This window comes from Akebia trifoliata, chromosome 2, assembly GCF_017979445.1.
Source record: "Akebia trifoliata isolate Shusen 1 chromosome 2, ASM1797944v1, whole genome shotgun sequence".
Taxonomy (NCBI): Eukaryota; Viridiplantae; Streptophyta; class Magnoliopsida; order Ranunculales; family Lardizabalaceae; genus Akebia; species Akebia trifoliata.
In genome coordinates, this window is record NC_141376.1 from 9269510 (window position 1) to 9291530 (window position 22021).

A 22021-nucleotide genomic window follows, 5' to 3' on the forward strand; every position below is an offset into this window, starting at 1 on the left:
ATTAATTTTTCTTAAACATATTTTTGCTTGTTATTGTACTTGGGATATTTCTTATATTTTTGTTGTGGGGGGTTATTTACAATAAGATGCACCTTAGTACAAGTTGCTTGATGTACATAGGTTTGGAAGTGTCAAACCTCGTGACATTATGGTATAATATCAATGACATTATGCGTTGATACATTAGAGATGGCCCCGATGTGTAGGGCTGCAACTTGGGTGGGCCAAAGCCGAACTCATGGTTTCAACCCGACCTTGGGTTGGGTTTGGGCAAAAACAAAATTTGACCGAATAAAATCGGGTTGGGTATAGGCATAATAGACATTGGATTGCCCGAACTTCGCATGATTTCTCCAAACCCAAACTTAATATTATTATAATTTAAAAATATTTTTAAATATCTTTGTTTCTTTGATCCCCAACTCACCCGAGTTGTAGCCCTACCGATATGGCATGTTGAGCATATCGAATGCTTGATACTGTCATGCGAACCTCTTGTTGCCTAAAAACACTAGTGCTATTGCCCAAAAACACTATTGTAGATGTGTGGAACCCCTCAACATAGTAACTAAAGCCCTATATGATAATGTTGTTAACTTCTACGACTAGCAAATGTTGGATTCTGTGATTGAAAAAAGCTGAGACTAAATGCAACTATATGAGTCCAGTACATCTTACAAAAATAACATAATTGTGGTCACGTATGTCAATTGGCCATGACATGCAGAATTCCTTATTAGATGAATTTGTACTAAAGAAAATGAATAATAAAAAATTCAAGTAAACCTTACTTACATGATTATAATAATTACAAATAGCAAAAGAAAACATAAAAAATCACAACCATTGCATCCACATGATGTACAAATAATCCAAGTGTTTCTCATTTTTCTCCTTTTGGGTACTCTTTAGTATCTTGTTCTCATTGTCCATGATTATGTCGTTGTTGATTTCAAGTCTAGATAAAAGGGTTCATGTGTTTTATGAAACAAAAAAGGCAACACTAATTAGATTGTTACAATTATTACGATAAGTTTTCGTAAAACTAACCTAAGTTAATTGATCTATTAGTTACAATAATAGGCTTAAGTAACAATATAACATACGTATTAACATTGTAAAAGTCAACCTATTGAATCATGTAAATTGATTGAATGTTAATTCTTTATGTATATTAACTAAAAAAGGGGATTTGGTGGGTCTGAATCATCTGTCCAATTAGACTTTGCTTTGATTTTGATTTTGACTTTGACTCAATTTAAAGGTGGTTCAAACTTGGCGGAATCAACTACTTTGGACCAGTTTCAATGTTTTCTTATACGTAAGCTGTCTTTAAGAATAATGTCTAATTGATATAAAAATGGGATTTGGTGATTGTAAAATCTGATAATCTAGTTTAAACAAAACAATCAACTATTTTTATAAACTAAAGTTAAAGAAGTATTATTAAAATAAAAAAATCTTTTGATATTGAAAAGATAAAAGTTGAAATATAATAAAGTTAGAGGAGGTGAAGAGAAAAAATAATAAAGTGGATCCCACAAAATTATGAGAGTAAATCTTCTGTAGTGTGAATCTCCTGTAACCCATATCAACGTTTGACATTAAAATATTGGAATACATTGACCGCCCATTTTCAAACACTTGATTAAGGCAACAAAAAAAAAATAGTTATTTTTAATATTTTTTTCAAATCTGATCTAAAACATTAATCCAAGAGGGTTATGTTGTTATTTTCCTTGAATGTGGTGTTCTATGGACTGTAGAACAAGAGCTACAGAGGATCCGCTCCACAAAATTATAGCTTGGGGAAGTTTATCCCCATAAAACTAGTAAAGTGAGCCCTACATTTGTGGTTTATTCTGTAGATTTAAATATATATTTTTTTTCAATTGAAGCCGTTGGAATTAATATAGGAAGAATCAAAGTCAGGATTTTGTTCATGTGAGGGTAACTTGAGTGATTTTTTTTTTTTGTGGGAACAATAGTGACGGATTTATTTATCTACCATTATTATTTGTCATTCAATAATCCTTTAGATTTTGAAATTTCTTGCAAGGCAAGTCCCCCCACTGTAAATCCGCTCTTAGGAGAAATTGATTCAGTCAGCTTAAATCAGAGTCTGATCTCAAAATTAAAATAATTACATTCATAAAACAATAAAATTTCTAGAGGCTTGAAGACTTTGCAGTTGAATTTGAATAATATCCCATTAGATGAACTTGAATTTGAAATTAAAACGAGCTATTTAAATATGAATAGGTTTGGTGGAAGGTGGTCACCATCTTCAATTTCATGCTCTCTCTTGAGGAGAAATTTCATGGATTTATGAGTCAACATTCTTTTCAACAGTAAAGACCGCGTTAAAGAAAAATGTAAAGGTAAATTTATTTGGTCAAAACATACCACCGTATACTCTAAATTTTTTTTTTTTTTTTTTTTTGACCATTCAAGTAATAAGGGTAAAGGCTTTAATGTTAGAAAAGGCTGATTTATTGAGAAGTTTCTTGAAAATGATCAAATTCCTGAATAAGAAAAAAATCAAATTACAAAAATACTCTTCTCACAATATAATGTTTAACAATAAACACTAAAGGAGTAAAAGGTAGTTTAGTAAATTTAAAAAAAAATTTAAAAGAAAAAAAAATTGATAACAAAATTAGATTCTGAAAATGATAATTTACCATTTTTGAAATTAAAATGAATCGTGTGGTGGAATAAGAAATAAATAACTAATATTGTAGATGATCTCCCTTTAATTGAAAATATTCGGGAATCTTTTCGTTTCAAATGTTCCAATGTCTAGCAAAAGAGAGTAATCTCCAAAAGATACATTCACGCTTCATAATGGAGAGGCAGAAATGGGGTTGAATGAGGGAGAAAGCTGTGATGATGGGTGTTGATTAAGATACTAATGTTTGCAACTATTTGCAGTCATTTTTATGCAAAATTTGGAGTACTTTGCATTAAAATTTGGGTCAACATTGGCTCAATTATGCCATTTCAGTTTAAAAGGATATGGGTAGAAAAGCAAACCCTCACGCAGAGATAGAAAAAGTATGTAAAAAAGTGGTTTCAGGTATTCTACTCGCGAGGGAGTCCCGTTTCTCTCGTTATTCGACTTAGGTGCTGTTTGTTAAACTGAAAAAAATAAGTGCTGAATAGCATTAAGCGCTGAAACTTATAAGCACTGAATTTAAGTGCTGAAAAAGTTATTTGTTTAGATGTTGAATCATGTTTGTTAAACATTGCTGAAACTGATAAATTGTCTTTGTTACCCTTACAATCATATTATACATTGTTTGCATGTTTCAAATGCTTATTTATTATCAAACACAATAAAATATATTATTTCTTATAAAATTAAAATATAATTTATTTTTAAATAATAAATAATACTCAAATCTTCAATTTATAAATAATAATTTCTATTCATAAAAGCCCACAAATTTCAAATTAAAAATAATAATGTCATACAAGTCATTAAAATTTGAAATCAACTTTAAAAGAACTTAATTTTGGATGAATAATTTTTGATGAAAATGAAAGATGTGTAATTATAAAAGCACCTTATGAATTAATAAGGGTTACCCACACTATAGCCATTTTTTGTTTTGTTTTATATGGATTAAAGTTTTTGGAATGAGCAAATTTTTAGTGAGGATGGTTTATATGGCCTAGAGATCATCCTCACCAAAAATCAGCCTATTTTGAAACTTCTAACTCGTTAAAAATAGTTTTTAAAAAAAAAAGGAATAATTTACGGTTCTTGAACTTGTTTTAATAGGGTTAGAAGTTTCAAGATGTGCTGATTTTTTGTGAGGATGATCTCCTCATTGTAGAGATCATTCTCACCAAAAATCAACTCATTCCAAAACTTTTAACCCATATAAGACAAAATAATTTAGCTATGGTGTGGGTTTATTAATTTGTGGGGTGTTTATATACTTATTCATGGGATATAAGAGGTAATATCCTTTTAAGAATAAGGGCATACTTGTCCATGCTCAAAAAAACAAAGGGCATACTTGTCCGTGTTGAAAAAAACGAAGTGCTTACCGCTTCAGCATTTTTTTTCAGCATCAAAATAGTATTGAATTTTTTTCACTTATTTTCAGCAATAAGCACGAGTAAACAAACGTACTATTTTGACAAAAGTGTTGAATTTAATTTTTTTCAGCAATAAACGCTGAAAAATAGCGCAAACAAACACCACCTTACTTGGCTCTTTCTAAGGCTCAACTTGATATTTTGGTAATATTTTAATTAACCCCATAACACCAAATTAATGAGAACTTCCCTGCAATCCAATATTCGTTGTACTACGAATATCTAATAGATAGCTTTAGCCAATTGATTTTTTCACCATTTCTGATTCAATCCCAAGTTGATCACCTAATTCAGCTTGATATGAGTAGTGGGTATTTTGGCAATCGTTACAAGGGGCCGATCACTAAGAATATGAATCGATTTGGTCGAGACTTGACTTAGAATTGCCTTTAAATGAATTATTTTAATTTGGTCTAATGAAACATAGTCTGTGCTGCTAACATTCACCAATGGTGGGGCCAAGGGTGTCTTTGTCTATAAGTCGAGATTATTTTGCTCTTGGTTGAAGCCTCTCCTTGGAGTTTTTGACCTAAACACGGATGGGTCCTATTCGTCATCTAGAGTAGGGTTTAGTGTTATTAGGGACCATGAGGGAAGGGTCTTGGTTGCTTTGGCTAGATGTGAGCATCATATATCAGTTATCTACCATGAGTTATAAGGTATCATTCATGGTCTTAGGCTTGTTCATTAAAAAGGAATTTCTAGAATCCAGGTCCAATCGAACTCTAAGCTGTTTGTCAATGTCTTGATAGATAAATAGAGTGCCCCTTGGTGCATGCTTCACCTAGTTTTGTTGATTGAAAGCTTCTCGATCAATTTCTTTGAAGTCAGATTCAGGCATGTGTTTAGGGAAGCCAACAAGGTGACTGACTTCCTTGCCTCATCCCTTTCTAGTGTGGGTTGTTTGGAGATCGATTGTGACTCCTTTCCCTCCCCTTGTTTCTCTTCTTTCCCAAGATTTTAGTGGTTTGCTTTTCTTGCAGTTGTAGTTGGTCTAGGTCTGTCTTAACTTTGTTGACCTTTCAAAAAAAAATAAAATTTTTAACTTGTCTTAACCTTTAGATTGCGTGCATGTGCATCAATTTGTTGGTAAGGTTCTTTGAAAAATAGAGGTATAGGAAAGATAGGTGTTGCAGGGAACCAAATAAGAAAAAAAAGTGGATATCAAAACAAGGGAGTAAGACAAATTAGATTGCTCGATGGGCCCGACTCCCAAACTTGACCCGCCCGACCCCTACTATTCACCTTAATAATCAATAATGATAATAATGACAAGAATGATTTAGACGTATCCTTATACATTTTGGTAAATATTTGAGATACTTCTTGTTTTCAAACTAATGACATTGCCTAACTTGACTTATAAAATAACCTAAATGCCCTCATCTTCAACCTCTAACAAAAAAAAATCCTTTATTTTTCTCATCAAAATCATTTATTTTCAAAATCTTTGGAAATTTTTTTTTTTTTTTTGCTTCATCTTCAATCTGAAGACTTTGTTTACTCCTTCCTACCTTCAAACTTGGCAAAAATTGAATTTTTCATAAAGTAGAAAATGATGGCATTTAGAATAGAGAAATTAAGAATTTTTAAAAAGAGATTAAAGCGAGGCTGAAAATGATGGATTAAAGATAAAATTAAATTTATGAAAAGAAATTTACCATTAAAACTGAAGAGTGACAAGACAACTTTTTCTTTTAGAGTCGTGATAACCTGGCTCTCCTCCTTTAACATACTCTCCTAACGTGATGTGTGCATAAAATCATAAGTTTTTTCCCTTGGGATACACAATTACACATCCCCATAAATATGTGCAGATGTGTATCCCAAGAAAAAAATCCAATTATTCAACACATGCCACATCATGAGAGTATGTTTGCGGGGCTCAGAAAATCATCATTTTTTTTTAATAGAAAAATTAAGGAATTTTCAAATAAAAGTTGAAAATGAGGGTATTTGGACCATTTTGCATTACTATAGAAGAAAAAAAGCTGATGTGAAGCGGCGGCACATTAGACCGAAAACACAAGCGTATCGCAAATATTCACCGAGAAGGGATCAACCTAACGAACAATTGCAATGTATCACTTTATCCGTCTTAGTTATTATTATTAGTGGAAATTGACTTCTTCATTAATGTTATACCATCCCTTCTAGAACTTATATCAAGAGAACTTTCTCCGTAGGTTTGCAACCGTTCGATTGACCTAGTCATTTTGACCGAACGAATCCCAAGACCGAAGATGAACCTACGAATCAAAGACTTTGATGCGAACTGGTTCCAACGTCGCTAGTAAAGCCTAGCAGACATACAAGCGGCAGCCCCAACTCCTTACTTAACCCCACAATGCGAAACGCTTACCAGAACATAACTGCCCATACTACCTATAAGGCCACAAATCGTCTCTCTCTCTCTCTCTCTTCTTCATTAACGATTTTTAAATTCCACGAAAACACAGAGGTTTGAATCGTCTACTCGATTGATATTTCTCTAACAAAAACATGGATTCTCAATCTCAAAGAAGTTCTGAAACAATAGTTCAAGAATCGGAACCGACATTATCTCAGACTGATTTAAATAAGAAGCAAAACAAAGAGATCAAGAAGAAGAAAAAGAGGAGATTTGTACCGAGATTCGGTTTTTTAAGGCTAGTTCATGATCATTCTAAACCTGATAAATTGGACGGCAGTACTACACTGGAGATTGATCATGGTAGTATTGGAGATCGTCGAGTTCCAACTCATCTCGTTGTCACGGTCAATGGAATCGTTGGCAGGTTGGTTCACTTGTTCTGATAATTTGGTAATTAGGTTCGAATTACTTTTTCTTCTTAAGGTTTGATGAATCCATGAAATACGAGTTACGGGTATGTTTGGTAACACTTCTGAAGTCTGAAGTCTGTTTTCTAAAATCTGAAATCTTATTCTGGAAAGATTGTTTGTTTATCATTTTTAAAAGCTTCTGATTATAGAAAGAATTTTAAAACATAGTGGCCATTTTGACAATATTACCTTTAGTAATTTTAATAAATTGTTAACCAAAAAACATAACATGTTATGCATAATGATTTTGAGTTCTAACAAATCAAACACCTCAAAAGTATTATTTTCAACTTTAATTCATATTGAGAAATTATATTCCAACATTCATACTCGAGAAATTATATTCCAACAAGATAGTACTCAAACAATAAACAATCATTCATTTTTTTAGTTGAAAAATATAGGGTATTAGGGTTCGTATAAAAATATAGGGTTTTCAAACACGAAATGAGAGAAAGGGGAGAGACCTCGACAACATAGTTAGAGGAAGGAGAGGTAGAAAAGTTAAAAATAAGGGTTTTATGGTTCGTATAAAGAAATGATAAGTGATGGAAATCTGAGGAGGTATTTTAGGAATAAAAAAAATCAGATTTCAGAAGTTTCATCCAGCATCCCTCCATCACTGGTTCAAAACTTCTGAATTTTGGTTTTGAAGTCTGAAATCTGAACCAAAACTGTTTTGGTAAATGTTTTTGACAATCTGCATTTGAGAATATTTAATTTTAGAGTTACCACTATGAAACTGCAAATTTTGAATGATTTGAGTGTTTCATAAGTCATATTAGTGTCATTAGTGATGTCCTGTGTGAGGTTAATTGATCCCTCCTTTTAGAAACTCAGAGTTAGGTTTAATGTATTTTAGGTGTTCTTGATTCTAGTGAAATTTGGAAGCATCCAAAACATCCTTTCTGTCTTGTAAACTTCTCTCCATAAAGCATTATTGACCCATAGTTTGATCTGATATGCATTTGTTGAGTAACATTTTGAAAATGCCTCTCCAAGTTCTTTGTTCAATCTTGTTGAGTAACATCTTTGATAGCATATTTTTTGTTGTGATCAGTTGTTTTCTTACTTTTGCACCAACTGAAATTTTCAAATTAAAGAGTGTTGACTAATGGGATTAGAATTCTCAAAATGAAGTCTACGTAGCAAAATATAAAAATTGTGTTAACAATTATGGTTTGGATCTCATGGAACTAGAGGTGGCCGGCTAAAGTGAATAAGAGCTTCTTGAACTTTATGTTTTTATTATTATTGGGTAAGCTGGACTTGAACCCACGACCTCAAAGTTGTTTTGCAATGTGTCAAACCAATTGAGCTATGGGTCTAAGCCCCTTCTTGAACTTTAAGTTACAACCATCTAATACATGTACAAATCTAAATAAATGGAAAATAACAAGATAACCAAATGATCGGCTGTGAGAGATGGAGAAGAATGTTGAGCAATTTTTTTTCACAACTGCACTATTTTTATTTTTTTTTTAACTAAAACGTATGATCAATTCAGATGTTTGGCGTTTGAACACAATTACCTGAGTGTTTTGCATCTTTTTTTCTCCACCTTGTTGCACTGAGTGTTGAAATAACACTTGGGGAATTCCAATATCGTTGCTTGAAAAATGTCTCTTGTATATCAACTTGAAAATCGTCTCTTGTAGATCAAGAGCTAAATGTTTTGCTAGTTTATCCTACAACTTAGTATCAGAAAAGTACTTAGGAAGGGTAAGGTTAATGTATGAGTTAAGGAATTTCTGTTATTCTTTGTGCTCCAAGACTGTACAATGGAATTTTTATCTGTACATTATTATTTTAATAACATTTACTTTTTTTTTTCTTCTATGGTATACACCCATATAGTGCTGACAACTGGAGATATGGTGCAAAGCAATTTTTGAAAAGATATCCTCAAGATGTTATAGTGCATTGTGAGTTTTCTCCATCTTCAGTTTTCTTTTTTTTTTAACACCATTCTTCTTTGACTTTAGATTTTTCATGCTCTCTTTACGATGACTGAGGTGAGTGTTCTTGAATTGGTTACTATCATTATCTAATATTCTCTTTGCTTCAAGTCTTCTGGATGTATACAAGCTTTTTTTCCTTTGTACCTTTCATGAAAAACTTGATGGTTTATGATAGAGGGTTGAACTTTCTCTAGGGAAACCGATGCCTTAGGAATTATGTTGCATGGTACCCAACTGAACTACATGAACATGTTGGGATTCCAACACTCCAAAAGATTCTGGTGTCACAGTTCTACATAATTTTCTTTCTTTCTTTCTTTTTTTCACCTAACTTGCACGAAATAGATTGACATCTATCATGTATGATATTGTAAAAGTTACACTTTGGTCAACAGAGTTCCTCCAAGACAAATATATTATTATTGCATTATTTTATGGCTTTGTCTATTAGTATTTAATACAAGTCATGAAAAACATTACTTCTTTTATGACATGAAATTATGCTGCATCTGCCAGAAAATCTATATTTTAGTACACTGATTAATCTTCACCCTCTGTTTTATAGGGTTCCTAGAATTCAAAACTTGTACAATAGTGGGCTTCTAACTTTTACCACCATATCAGTGTAGCATAGATTTGGAAGAGAAAAGAATGAGAAATGAAGAATTCATCATGTGAGCAGAAAATACAGAAATCACAGAAAATATGAACATATGGGAGAGGGAGGGAAGCTCAAGAGAAAAAATTCATCTAGTTTCTCGACATAGGATGACGGAGGAGCCATAACATAGTTTGCTTCTCTGAGACAGAGAAATGGAATGAGCTTCATGTCATATCTATAAGCAGTTTCCAAGCATCCAAAGGCTGATATTACATCAGGTTTAGTAGATACCTGATATTACTTTTCCTGGTCCCCTAAAGAGCAATCTTCTATGGACCATTGCTATCACCTGGTGCCACTAAATTTTTTCCAACACCTGTTAGCAGCTTTTAAGCATCCAAAGGCTGTGATGCAACTCAATATTGGCCAGGGAAAAAAACATATTTGAGTTGTGATGAAAAGGAGCACTAAGATTACTAGTTATCACTTCATTACTACCGTAGTATGTAACACCTTTAAATTTCCTATTATTTCTTTTATTCCATGGTTATTATTCAGGTGGTACTCAATCACACACATCTATAAGGGGTGCTTAATGTTCGTCTACAAGGAACTTTGAATATTTGATGCACCCTAGGCAACACTGAGTTCGGTATATTTTTTAAGCACCATGACCTACTGTATTAACATCAACCCAAAAAGATGAAGCGAAGGTCATCTTTATATCATTGATTAAATCACTGGATTGGGGGTCGCAAACTGCTGTATCGTGATGCTGAAAACAACCTTCAGCCCAGGCACTAGAATTAGAGCAACTGAGTAAGTTTCTAGAAATTTTCTGTCTCACACATCCTGTGAACTGATTTTATTGAGAAATTTTCTTCAGGAATTAGGTTTCATAGTGGAGACACCTGCAAGTCTTCTTTGTGAAAACTAGGCAGCTATTGATCTAGCTTCTAATCCAGTGTTTCATGAGAGAACAAAGCACATTGAGGTGGATTGTCATTTTGTTTGTGAGAAACTCCCTACTGATGAAATAGCTACATCATATATCAAGTTTGAAGATTAGTTAGCTGATTTGTTCACTAAGTCTTTGAGGAGTGATAGAGTGAGTTATATTTGTAAAAAACTGGGATTATATGATATATATATATATATATATATATATATATATATATATATTCTCCAGCTTGAGGGGGATTGTTAAGACAATATATAGTGTCGGGGTAAATAGGTAATTTCCTCTCTTTATTATTTTAATAATATAAAAGGGGATGGATCCCTAGGGTTGGAGTAAAGTTCAACTCCTCCCCTTTTCTCCTCATCTTCTCTCTTCTTCAAACCCTAAATTGGCACATGTAACAAATATTATAATTTGTGAGCTTAATAAGAATAATAACCATTCCATAGAAAATTTACATAATAGTCTACTTCAGTCTCTCATGAACTACAGTGCTTAGTTTCCTAACTTGGTTAGGCTATAACTATATTTAAATTATCAGCTATATGTCTCCATGATAATTTAGCTGCAAAGTATACTAGCGTCTAAACTAGACTTGGAGGGAATTGGAAGAAGGCCTCTCCTAAGCTTTCGAGTTCTTTGCGCTCATCATTAGGAATCCACAGCAATCTGGTGACGGATCGCTAATTCAGGCGGATGTAAAAATGGGGTGCCTATAGTATGCTACCGAAGAAAAGTCAAGTTGTGTTCCAAACATAAGAGACAAAATGGAGAAGTTAATTATGTCATTCATGAGCTTGTAGAACAGACTTGGTTTGCACTATTTATCACTATCGTAACTTCTAACAATTTTGTTATAAACCAAACATATAAAAATGTTATATTTGTTAGAAACTTCATAATATAAGTTTCTTTGTGATTGGCATTACATAAAACTAAAATGGTACTCAAACTAATAAAAACTACATAATGGTACATGGTATAAAATATAGGATGGGATATGGACCCCCTTTTGGGGCGGATTACTTATTAATTATTGATTAGATTTGCATCTTGAGTCCCGTTTTCTTTATCCCTTTCCTAAACCTAAAAGAAATCCCTCCTTTTTTGATTGGATTCAGTTGATTCCCTTCGATTGTATAGTATCTCAAATCTCAAAACACACAACGCCTAAAAACTTCCCTTCTGTTTTTATTTTTGAAAGAAAAAAATGTAATCCTAGATCCTGGGAAATGAAGATCATACTCTAGTTCCCAAATTGGTGTTCATATCTATATCCATATCTGGGCATCCTAGTGAACATAGGATATCTGTTTTCTTGTTGTAATGCATGTACCTGAAGTTACCTCTTATTTTGCTTGTCAGTTCCCTTTCACCTTTTCTATGGCTTGTATTTTTGCCCTCTACTAATGGTCGTAAGGTTTGATATCTGTTGCAACAGTTCTATCGAAGGTACTTATTTTTTTGTCCTGATCATGGTGATTTAAGTCAGCAAGAGAAGGATTATATAATTTCTGTCTGATATTATCTTCATATATGCTTTGATTTCACAATCAAGTTTGGGTTTAGTTGTTAATGTGAACAGAATTTTGTTACAAAAAATTATGCAGGCAGCGAGTGTAATTCTGCAACTTTAACTTTTGATGGCGTTGACATAATGGGTGACAGATTAGCAGAAGAGGTGCATGGCGTTTCCCTTGTTTAATGTCAACATTGCTTTGCCTTTTCTGAGACTCAAGCTTTTCTTTACTATTTAAAAATCAGAATGAAGCCAAGCAGTGGATTCATTTATTTCAGTTCAACTTCAGATTATTAATTGCAATTATTTATTTTTGTTTGAAAGAATTCCCCTAAGGTCAGAAACTTAGTACTCTGAGATTATTGTGTTTTTCAGGTAATATCAATTATAAAATGGAAGCCAGAGCTTCAAAAGATTTCCTTTGTGGCACACTCATTAGGTGGGCTGATAGCAAGATATGCTATTGGTAGGCTTTACGGACTAAACCCCATAAGGGAACCTTCTGAAGGAAATGGAGACTGTAGGGATGATGGTTCTGGAAATCCATGCATGGAAGAAAAATTAGAAGGAAAAATTGCTGGATTGGAGCCCATGAATTTCATAACTTTTGCGACACCGCACCTTGGAACAAGAGGGCATAAGCAGGTGATTACATGGTGACTGCCTTCTAACATTTCATTAAGTCACTTATCTAGAAATCATCTCATCTTAGTCTATTTGATGTTGAATGCAAAAAATGACATATATTTAAGTTAGTGTTTGTATCCCAAACCATTTTTGGACATTATATTCTTTTCGGTTGTCTACAAAATTTCATATCTTTAATCTTTTATAGATTGCTAGGATTCACGATTAATCTTTAGTTATCAACAAAATCAGAGATGAGTACATTTGAGGAGATTTAAGAATGGCCCACCGGGAGAAGAAATAAAGGGGAGCGAATGTGAGATGGATCGGCATGTACAATGAAGAACATTGACGGTGCCAATTAGAAGGAGTGCTTTGGTGCAAGTTGAAGCATCTTTAAAAGTGATAGGATGTTCAAAATGATGTGGACGAAGGTTGTATGAAAAGAGCTGAAGACACACGCCTTTATTGAAGATAAATATAATTCATGTTGCTGATTCCAATATTTGGGTTAGGGCATAGATGAATGATGATGATGAAACTTTTGTGCTGTAGTAGAAAATTTTTTGCACTGCAGTTTCATCTCTTATTCTCATTAGAGCAAAGTTAATATTTGTGCAGGTCCCAGCTTTTTGTGGCCTTCGCATTCTGGAAAAATCAGCACATCATACATCATGGATGCTTGGGAGAACTGGAAAACATCTTTTCCTCACTGACAATGATAATGGGAAGCCTCCTCTTCTTCTTCAAATGGTCAATGACTGCAGAGATATTCAATTCATGTCTGGCCTTCTAAATTATAGTGTTTTTTCCGCAAATCTTCTTCATGAGCATGTATTTATATTTCAAACAGACCATCTCATCATGAACTCTCATTTTTCTATTCAGGTCTGCTTTGCAATCATTTAGGCGCCGTGTTACCTACTCAAATGCATGCTTTGACGGTATCCTCTTCTACGATTTTGTAGTCTAGATATTAAGTGAAAATGCTTAAAATCCGATGTCCGAATAGTCACTCCTTGTCTCTCACTGTCTGACACTTCATGGCTCATAATGAATCGGTGATGGATGATCATATAGATATACTACCACATGTTTTACAGTTAATTTTATAGCCTCTGACCTTGGTAAAGGACTTAACTCGTTTAAAAGCTATGGTGGGGTGGAGTACTTCGTCGATACGTTGTCAGAACGAGCTTCCAAAGGTAAAGTTTTCCGCAACTAGAGAAGTTTTACAGTTTGTCTTCTGTTCTTCTAATCATATTATCCTTTCCAGCGTCAACACCTTTCAAACAATGACAGATACCCACATATTGTAAATGTGGAGGCACCAAAAGTTGGCAGTTCTCAGCAGGAAGTCCTTGTGGATCCCAAAGTCAAGCGGCACAAGACAAGTGACATGGAAGGTTTGCCCCCTCAGCTCCATTTTAAACTTCAAAATTGTTTTTAAAGCAACTAGTTGAGAACAGAAGATCCTCAAATCTCCTCTTGATTTAACTAGAAACCATAAATTGCTTCCTAGGAAGTTCTGAAGGGCATAGTTATATAAGTTAAAATCTCTCATAAGTCGTAATAAAACCTGGGTGCTAGTGGAGTTATCAGACATAAATACTTCTCACATGTTTATAAATTAGTTGTGATATAAAATATAATTTCACAAATTTTCCCTTTTCCATGTTGAATATTCAGTTGTAATTTTTTTTCTCATTCAGCTACTCGATTTGTGAAATTGTGAAATTCTCACATAGTTGAAGGAAGAGGAATAAGGGTGGGGGTGGGGGAGGGGAGTGGGGAAGCAGATGATTCTCAAAAATCCATGAAACATGAGCAGATAAGAAACATCCATATAGTGTTCAACAAGTAAAAAATGAGTTATCTTTTGCATTTGCAAAGAAAAGTTATTTATGAGAAATACTGATTGGTTCTTCTATCTTTCTGGACAGAGTCTCATTTTCATTCTTATTTGTTTTCTACATGTGCAGAGGAAATGATCAGAGGTCTGACTAAAGTGAGTTGGGAAAGGGTCGACGTTAGTTTCCGCAGAAGTAAACAGAGGTTTTTCGCTCACAGCACAATTCAGGCAAGTTTCTTCTTTTCTCAATCCTATTATGCAAGAATAGTTTTGTTTATCTTGAACACATTCCTAGGCATTGATTGGGTTTCTTTACTATGGGGTCTGATTCTATATCAAGATGCCACATATCTGGCTCAGATTATGTGTAATTTATTGCACACACATCTAACATTTTGAGAAATGAACAATGCATAATCCCTTGAGCAACCTATCAAGCACACCCTCCATTGGGGCACCATTATGATGGGCATTGTTGCTTGGCAACTGGGTTGGGCCTAGCAATCCATAATCCCTATGAGGATCCCATCTGACAGCTCAACTGGCATCCCATGGCACATGATACCTAGCAGTTTGTACAGTCACCTGGCAACATGGCACACAAGTTAAGGGCACCATCCACATGGTTATGAAGGTTTTACACTTTTACGTAGATTCATTCACTAGGTTTTATCAGGGGAATTTGACTTTCAGAAAACAACATAAATTTTGATCACAATCTTGGCAGTTTCTTGTTGATTCATTAATGGGCTTGTGATTGGCTCTCCTAATAATCAGGCTTAGGTGTACTAGGAGTCAAGATCTCTCCAACTGCTTCACATAAAGGAGCCCTTGGAAAGTTATCATTGAAACAAACTCATAACTCATGTTTTTGGCTATAAAAAATAGGTCTTTCCACCTGTGTGGGAAATTCACTAGCTGGTTTAGAATTGTAAGGAAGCTGGGAACTATGAGTTTGAGTTGCTCCTTAAGAATAGGTGGAGTCTAATTTTGGATTTGACTTGCTGGCTAAGAGGGTGGCAAGAGAAGACTTCTTTGTGACATTTCAAACCTCCTTGTGAACTATGTAGTATTATCTATGATGACAAATTGGGTCATGCCTATGTCTGATGCATTCAGTGCTCTTTTTAGCTTAAATATTGGTTAATTTATACCCAAAAAAAAACGAAGTATTTTTACTTTTTACTTGATTGGGTTACTAAAATAGAAGATATTAATGATTGAGAATTGACATTGTATAAGAACTAGTTCATTTTTTTTGGCCTCAATATACATTTAATTTAATGTTTATTTTTCATAGTTTTTTTCAATTATGTTAAATTATCCAAAAACAAAATGTAGGTGACCCTTTGTTCTTGCCATGTCATTGTATTCAGGTGAAGACTTACTGCATCAATTCTGATGGTGCTGATGTAATTCTACATGTGATCGACAATTTCACCCTTTAATGCAAGCTAATTTATCCTATTTACCTACAGCAAATTTGTTTTCCGAAAATGGAGGTATGTATGCACTGCTTATCATTATTTTTAAATGTAAGCATAAGAAAGTATGCAGAGATGTAATTGTCTCCCCTTGTAGCATATCAAATATACCAATATATATATAAAAGATAGAGGTTTACAATAATTTTGACTTGAGTTAATGCAGGGAAAAGTGTGTCATGTAAGAGACGACCACAATTAATTTCAAACTCTATTTTACAATATGGGAAATATTCCAATGATATTCAATGTGTAATGGTATGGATTAAGACATAAATTTTCTTTTTAGAGTAGCCTTGATGTTTCCAATCATTGTTGATTATCAGGGATTATCTGTATAAGAGGAATTGAATGCTTGTGAGTTGTGAGACCCTAATTGTTATCAAAACAAGATTGATTTTATCTGTTTGGGCACTCAGACAGTGATGCTATGCTAGGGAGTATTAAGTGGCATTAAATGTCTCTATTAGTCTATTTTGTGGTTCTGTTGTCTCCTGTGCATGTAATTTCAGTAGTAGAGACTGAAGGAGCATGGGAGGGAGAGTTCAACCCACCTATGCTTTTGTGAGACTTCCCAACCCTTAAAAGAGTGAAAACGTGAGAGGGAAGTGGTTCAGCTTCCTTACCCGTACTCCATTTTCAGAATGTTGAATATGAGAGAGAGAGAGAGACCCACGCTACGTATAGGAAGAAAAAAAAAAAAAAAAGGACAAAATTTAGCAAAATTCTGACAAGCCCAATTAGTGACATTTTTCTCTTTAAGAAATTCACATAACACATATAAACAAGGAAATACTGAAGTCTGTGATAATAACAGAGGAATTAAATGCCCTCACCTGATCAGCAATTCAATTCACTCTTATCTTTTTTAACAAAAGTAGAAAAAATGACTCTTTGATCTGGTACACTTGGTGCATGTATTATTATGTTATTTGACAAGTATATTAATCAGATTCTGTCAAGAAACTAACGGATTGATTGCACTATCAAAATTCTGAAATGGCTCAGCAGGAGAAATAACTGCCAGTAAAGCATCTCGTTTGGGCATGTTATCTGTGCAGTTTACCGTGCTTGCTAGAGTTGGGTTTGCATGCCCAGTGGTGCTCTTTCGGAGTGTTTTGTCCAATGTTTTAAAAACCAGGCCGGTCATTGACCTGTGGCCGTTTTGGACCGTTCCAATCCAAAACTGGAAATTTCATTATTAATATGAAAAATCCTGGAAAAAAAAAAAAAAGGAGTAAAATAAGCATAAACATTTCTCTTTTAGTAGTAGAAGCTAGTAATGATAACTAACTATTATTTAACATAATACGAAATATTTAATATGGGTCAGGATCTGTAGATGCATAAAGTTACAATATTAAAAAGGCTTGGAATGGGCTGATTTTTTGTGAGAATGATCTTTATGGTGAGGGGATCATCTTTGCAAAAAAAAAAAAAAAAAATCAGCCCATTCTGAATCTTTTTGCCCATATAAGACAAAACATGTTGTAGATATATGGATCCTAATCCTATTATATATATATCTACAATGTGTTTTATCCTACATGGGTTAAAAGTTTCGAATTGAACTGATTTTTGGTGAGGACGATCTCCTCATCATAGAGACCATCCTCACCAAAAATCATATCAATCCGAAACTTTTAGCTCACATAGGACAAAACACGTTGTAAATATATGTGTACACGAATCTTGACCCACATATATATATATATATATAGATATATATATATATATATATGGGTCCCTTTCAGCAACAAACATTTTGGCAAAACATTTTGGCAAAACATTTTTCAAAACATGGGTTAGAGGTTTTGGAATGGGCTGATTTTTGATGAGCATGATCTCTATGGTGAGGAGATCATCCTCATCAAAAATCAGCCCGTTCCAAAACTTCTAACCCCATGTTTACAAGTTGGGAAATCGTGGACCGTCCATTTTTTGTAAGCCATTTTTGATGGGTAAGAGGTTTTGGAATGGGCTGATTTTTGGTGATGATGATCTCCTCACCGAAGAGATCATCCTCACCAAAAATCAGCCCATTCCAAAACCTCTAACCCATATTTTGAAAAATGTTTTGCCAAAATGTTTGTCAAAATGTTTGTTGCTGAACATTTCCCTATATATATATATATATATATAAGTCTATTTATTTTCTAAATTTCATTACGCCCACCTCTTCATTGATCTAAACAGGTCAATTGATTTATCAGTGCAATTAGTTCAATGAGATAGATCCAGGGGCGAATTTACAAGGGGTTGTGGAGGAACTTGCACCCACAAGAATTTTCAAAGTCTATCGATTAGTGAGCTATTGTGATAGATTTTAGCGGCAGATAAAAAAATCTGCCACCATTGTCCCCACAAAAAAAAAAAAAAAAAATTCATGCTTAGTTGCCCCAACAACTAATTTTTTTCACTCTTAGTTATCCCCACAAAAAAATTTCTATGCTTGGTTTGCCCTCACATGGGCAAAATCCTGGCTTTGCCCCTGATGGATCATACCATTTTCTCATAAATTGATTTTGCCAATCAACTCAACCTAGGAAGGCTTGTTGGTCTGATTCAAGCCACCGATTGACTTGCCTACTTTGGCTCTTAGAACATTGATTTTGGATCCTAGTTTCATAAAATATTATGAGTACAAAATCTGGTCATGCCTTTTGTTCCACTAACTTCCTCGATCTAAACTAAAGTTTGTGTTGGAAGTGGAATTGCAACTTGAGCTTCGCCAGTAGTGACTTATGAACATACTTCAACGATCTAGTCAACAGAAAATATGGTAGAATTTAGGCATCAAGAGGGAATGATTGCATTCATTTACCTTCAAATGAACCCTTCTTCATAGAGTTTAGTATACACTGGGGTCTCACGAATTTTCCAACCGATATCATACTCATAGAAGCTAACACATGACCTAACGAACAATCGTTGACATTCAACAAAGTATGCCCATCCATACTTAAATGATGTGGGTTGGTGTTAGTGTGGCAATCCACGTGCTTTGCTCAATACTTAGTACTATGGAATTTTAGGTACTCGGATTTATCATAGATTCTTTCGTAAATATCATGTTCAGAAATATTGACATATGTAAGCACCATATCAAATTCTATCCTCTATACTAAGATGATGTAAGTATGCATCAATGTGTTAGTACACATCTCCTATATAGGTAAACTACCTTTGTAGATTAATAACTTTATATTAGAATGACGTCGTTAACAATCAACAATGTGTCAATCCATCTAATTAGACAAATCAATTATTTTTGTCAATGTGCATGTGTGGATATACCATCTGTCCAACTTTCTTAATCAGATTCAACTAAAATGAGTTCATCCCCACATTGGGATAAATAGAACAGGTTATGCGTTCTTGGGCTCATTCCTACTCTTTTTCTACTGATTTTTATTATATACATTTGATTTGGATTCGGATGTGGATTGTTTATACACCCAGTCCCACTTACATATGTAACACGCACGGGATGATAAATCTGATTATACTTTCAAACTTTTCCTCTATATAGCCTTTTGCCGAGTTGCTTAGTAATAATAGACTAGTCGTCGTCAACTCACGTGTCCATGGATTCTAACTTCTAAGGGATCCTGACCTTTTTTCTGGGATCTTAATCTTGGAATCCAGCTATTTACTCTGACACCTCTCGCTCCTTCTCATGACTTTCTTCCCAACCACTCAAATCATTAAATACTCAATGCTCCCCATGAACAATTTACACGTGGCAGCTCTCAATGTCTGCTTGATGATACCTGCATCAAGCAAACCCCACCAAATCAGCTAGGAGAGGCAAACGTGGACCCTTTATCAATGATTCCCTCAAAATATAAAAAATGGAAAGATTTTTTTTCTCAAATAAAAATCAATCCGAAATTTCATAAAATCCCATTTAACCATTCATATTCATACCGAAGCTAACTATGATTATTTCGTAAATTAGGGACGAGCAAATTATATATTAAAAAAAAAAAAAATGCTATACTGCTTTGTCATTGCACTCACGTGGTGGTATACACAAAGTGGTGATAATATGACTTTCTCACGTGACATACTCAATTGACTCCTTTGACGTGGGGTTGTGATAGAACTATAGACTTTATGCTTGAGGATGCACAACCGTGCATCTCTACAAATTTGTGAAATTGTGTATACAGGCATGTGTAGTTGTATATCCTGAGGCATAAAGTCTATAATTCTATCACACCGATAGGAGAGTCAATTGAGTATGCCAAAGAGGGGGAGTCATATTATCACATCTTGTACACAAAACTGTAGATGCTTTTACTGGAGATGCGATTGTTAAAATGGACGGCTCTCTATAAAAAAAAAAAAAAAAAGTGTTGAACGCAGTATGGTCAGTGTAGGACGGCTAAAAAAATGTACAGAGAGAGAGAGAGGACCACAGGTCTAATAATAATGCAAATCATGAGGAATTCAGGAATAATAAGGAAAGAAGATATAACATGAGAAGAGACAAATCATTAAAATCTTTTATTTTGTTTTGTGGATTAACTTGATTGATATATCGAGGGAGATACGTACCATACGAGCGATGATCTACTGCAGCATCAGTAGTAGCAGTAGCAGCGTATATATTCTTTCTTTCTTTATCTGCACAATAGAGAGTGAGTGAGTGAGTATATATGTGTATGTATATATGGGACTGTGTGGGTGATGGTGAAGGAAGATCTGGCGTGTTTTGGTGGAACTCCTCAGTCTCACAAGAAAACACACCCACACACACACAATAAAACAAATAAACAAAAAGAAGGAAAGCGATATCCCCAAATATCACAGCTGTAATTTCATGTCCGTTTCCCACCCCAATCTCTCTCCATCTACGTTTTTGTGGTTTTGCTGTTTTGGTTTCTTCTTTGGGTCTCTCTCTCTCTCTCCAGACTACAGTAGTGCCCACTCTCATACTTCTCTGTCATTCTCTTTCTCTCTGTTGAGGGCTCATGAACCGATGTTAAGGTTCATTCTGCCGTTTTGGGGTTCCTTTCGTTCTTTCTTTTAATCTTCTGCAATACTCCTTGTCCTCGGACGTTCCATCAACAACATCAAGAAAAAAAAAATTCGTATTGTGCGTTATAGTCTGCATTCAATTACTGACCTCTTTTTCTTTGAGACACTTTTTCAGATTTCCCATTCTCTTAAAGCCCCCCCACACCACTCTCTCTATTTAATCTCTCTGCTTCCTCTCAACGAAATAACACCCCATTTAGTAGAAATCTCTCCTTTTTTTCTTTCATTCATTCACTCACTCAGTCAGAACTCGGTAATGGGTCACAAACATCACCATCTTATCATATCCTTGATCATTCTCTTGGTTTCGAGTTCGACCCAAGTTAGATTCATGGCTGAAGGTAAATGGATTTCTGTTTAATTTTTAAATCAACTTCATCAGAAAGTGCAATTTTAATTGAACTTAATTTTACCCATTTTGGTCTTGTTGCAGGTAGAACAGTTTTCAAACTTATTGAGACTACCCAAGTAAGTTTTTCTTCTACATTTCTCTTTCTTGAAAAATTTTACAATTTTCAACTGTAATTAATGGAGGTCTGTGGGTTTTTTTTATAGATGGGAGGTGAAGAGAAAGTAATTGTGAGAGCTCAGATTGGTTCAAGACCTCCAAGATGTGAGAGGAGATGCCGCACGTGTGGGCATTGTGAAGCAGTTCAAGTGCCTGCAATCCCACAACAAAACAAAAGCAAGAACAGCAAACACTTCTCTACAGCATCAACAAGAGCTGAAGATAGCTCCAACTACAAGCCCATGAGTTGGAAATGCAAATGTGGGAACATGATCTTCAACCCTTGATTGAAGAACTAAGTTCACATAAGAAACAATTTATGAAAAACCAATTTATTTGTGGATATGAAAGATACTTCCAAGTGAACATTCTTTCTCTATTTTTGTTTGCTTTCTGTGATCTCTCACTGTCTCCCCTCAGTGAAAAATATGGTTTTTGAAGTATTTCTTTTATTATTTACCTTGTAATCTCAAAAACCATTAATGTACAATGGAGATATTATCTTAGCTTTTGATGTTTAAAATTTAAA

The 22021-nt window shown here is 34.3% G+C and overlaps 2 protein-coding genes across 3 annotated transcripts; both read left to right on the forward strand.

Moving 5' to 3' along the window:
• Positions 1-6406: 6406 nt before the first annotated feature.
• LOC147409385 (alpha/beta-Hydrolases superfamily protein) lies at positions 6407-16083 on the forward strand. 2 transcript variants are annotated; one of them, XM_086428363.1, is made up of 10 exons: positions 6414-6887; positions 8791-8858; positions 12067-12137; positions 12351-12620; positions 13224-13384; positions 13491-13546; positions 13755-13807; positions 13879-14008; positions 14585-14682; positions 15831-16083. In XM_086428363.1, exons 1-10 carry the CDS (start codon positions 6613-6615, stop codon positions 15900-15902), a joined length of 1254 nt encoding a protein of 417 aa, XP_086284489.1. In that variant the 5' UTR covers positions 6414-6612; the 3' UTR covers positions 15903-16083. The 2 variants fall into 2 exon arrangements, 1 of the variants encoding a protein (XP_086284489.1); XR_015173599.1 differs by lacking the exon at positions 15831-16083 and having other exon boundaries at positions 6407-6887; positions 12351-12631.
• Positions 16084-20701: 4618 nt separating this feature from the next.
• Positions 20702-22021, forward strand: LOC147409386 (EPIDERMAL PATTERNING FACTOR-like protein). The gene is made up of 3 exons (XM_086459300.1): positions 20702-21325; positions 21418-21452; positions 21540-22021. Exons 1-3 carry the CDS (start codon positions 21241-21243, stop codon positions 21777-21779), a joined length of 360 nt encoding a protein of 119 aa, XP_086315426.1. The 5' UTR covers positions 20702-21240; the 3' UTR covers positions 21780-22021.

What these genes read in the sequence shown, in the direction of transcription:
- LOC147409385 (XM_086428363.1), top strand. Translation starts at nt 6,613, where the DNA reads ATGGATTCTCAATCTCAAAGAAGTTCTGAAACAATAGTTCAAGAATCG. An exon ending in TGCAGAGATATTCAATTCAT is followed by an intron (nt 13,385 to 13,490) that starts GTCTGGCCTTCT and finishes TTTTCTATTCAG; the next exon opens with GTCTGCTTTGCAATCATTTA. An exon ending in TCGCTCACAGCACAATTCAG is followed by an intron (nt 14,683 to 15,830) that starts GCAAGTTTCTTC and finishes CATTGTATTCAG; the next exon opens with GTGAAGACTTACTGCATCAA.
- LOC147409386 (XM_086459300.1), top strand. Translation starts at nt 21,241, where the DNA reads ATGGGTCACAAACATCACCATCTTATCATATCCTTGATCATTCTCTTG. An exon ending in AGTTAGATTCATGGCTGAAG is followed by an intron (nt 21,326 to 21,417) that starts GTAAATGGATTT and finishes GTCTTGTTGCAG; the next exon opens with GTAGAACAGTTTTCAAACTT. An exon ending in AACTTATTGAGACTACCCAA is followed by an intron (nt 21,453 to 21,539) that starts GTAAGTTTTTCT and finishes TTTTTTTTATAG; the next exon opens with ATGGGAGGTGAAGAGAAAGT.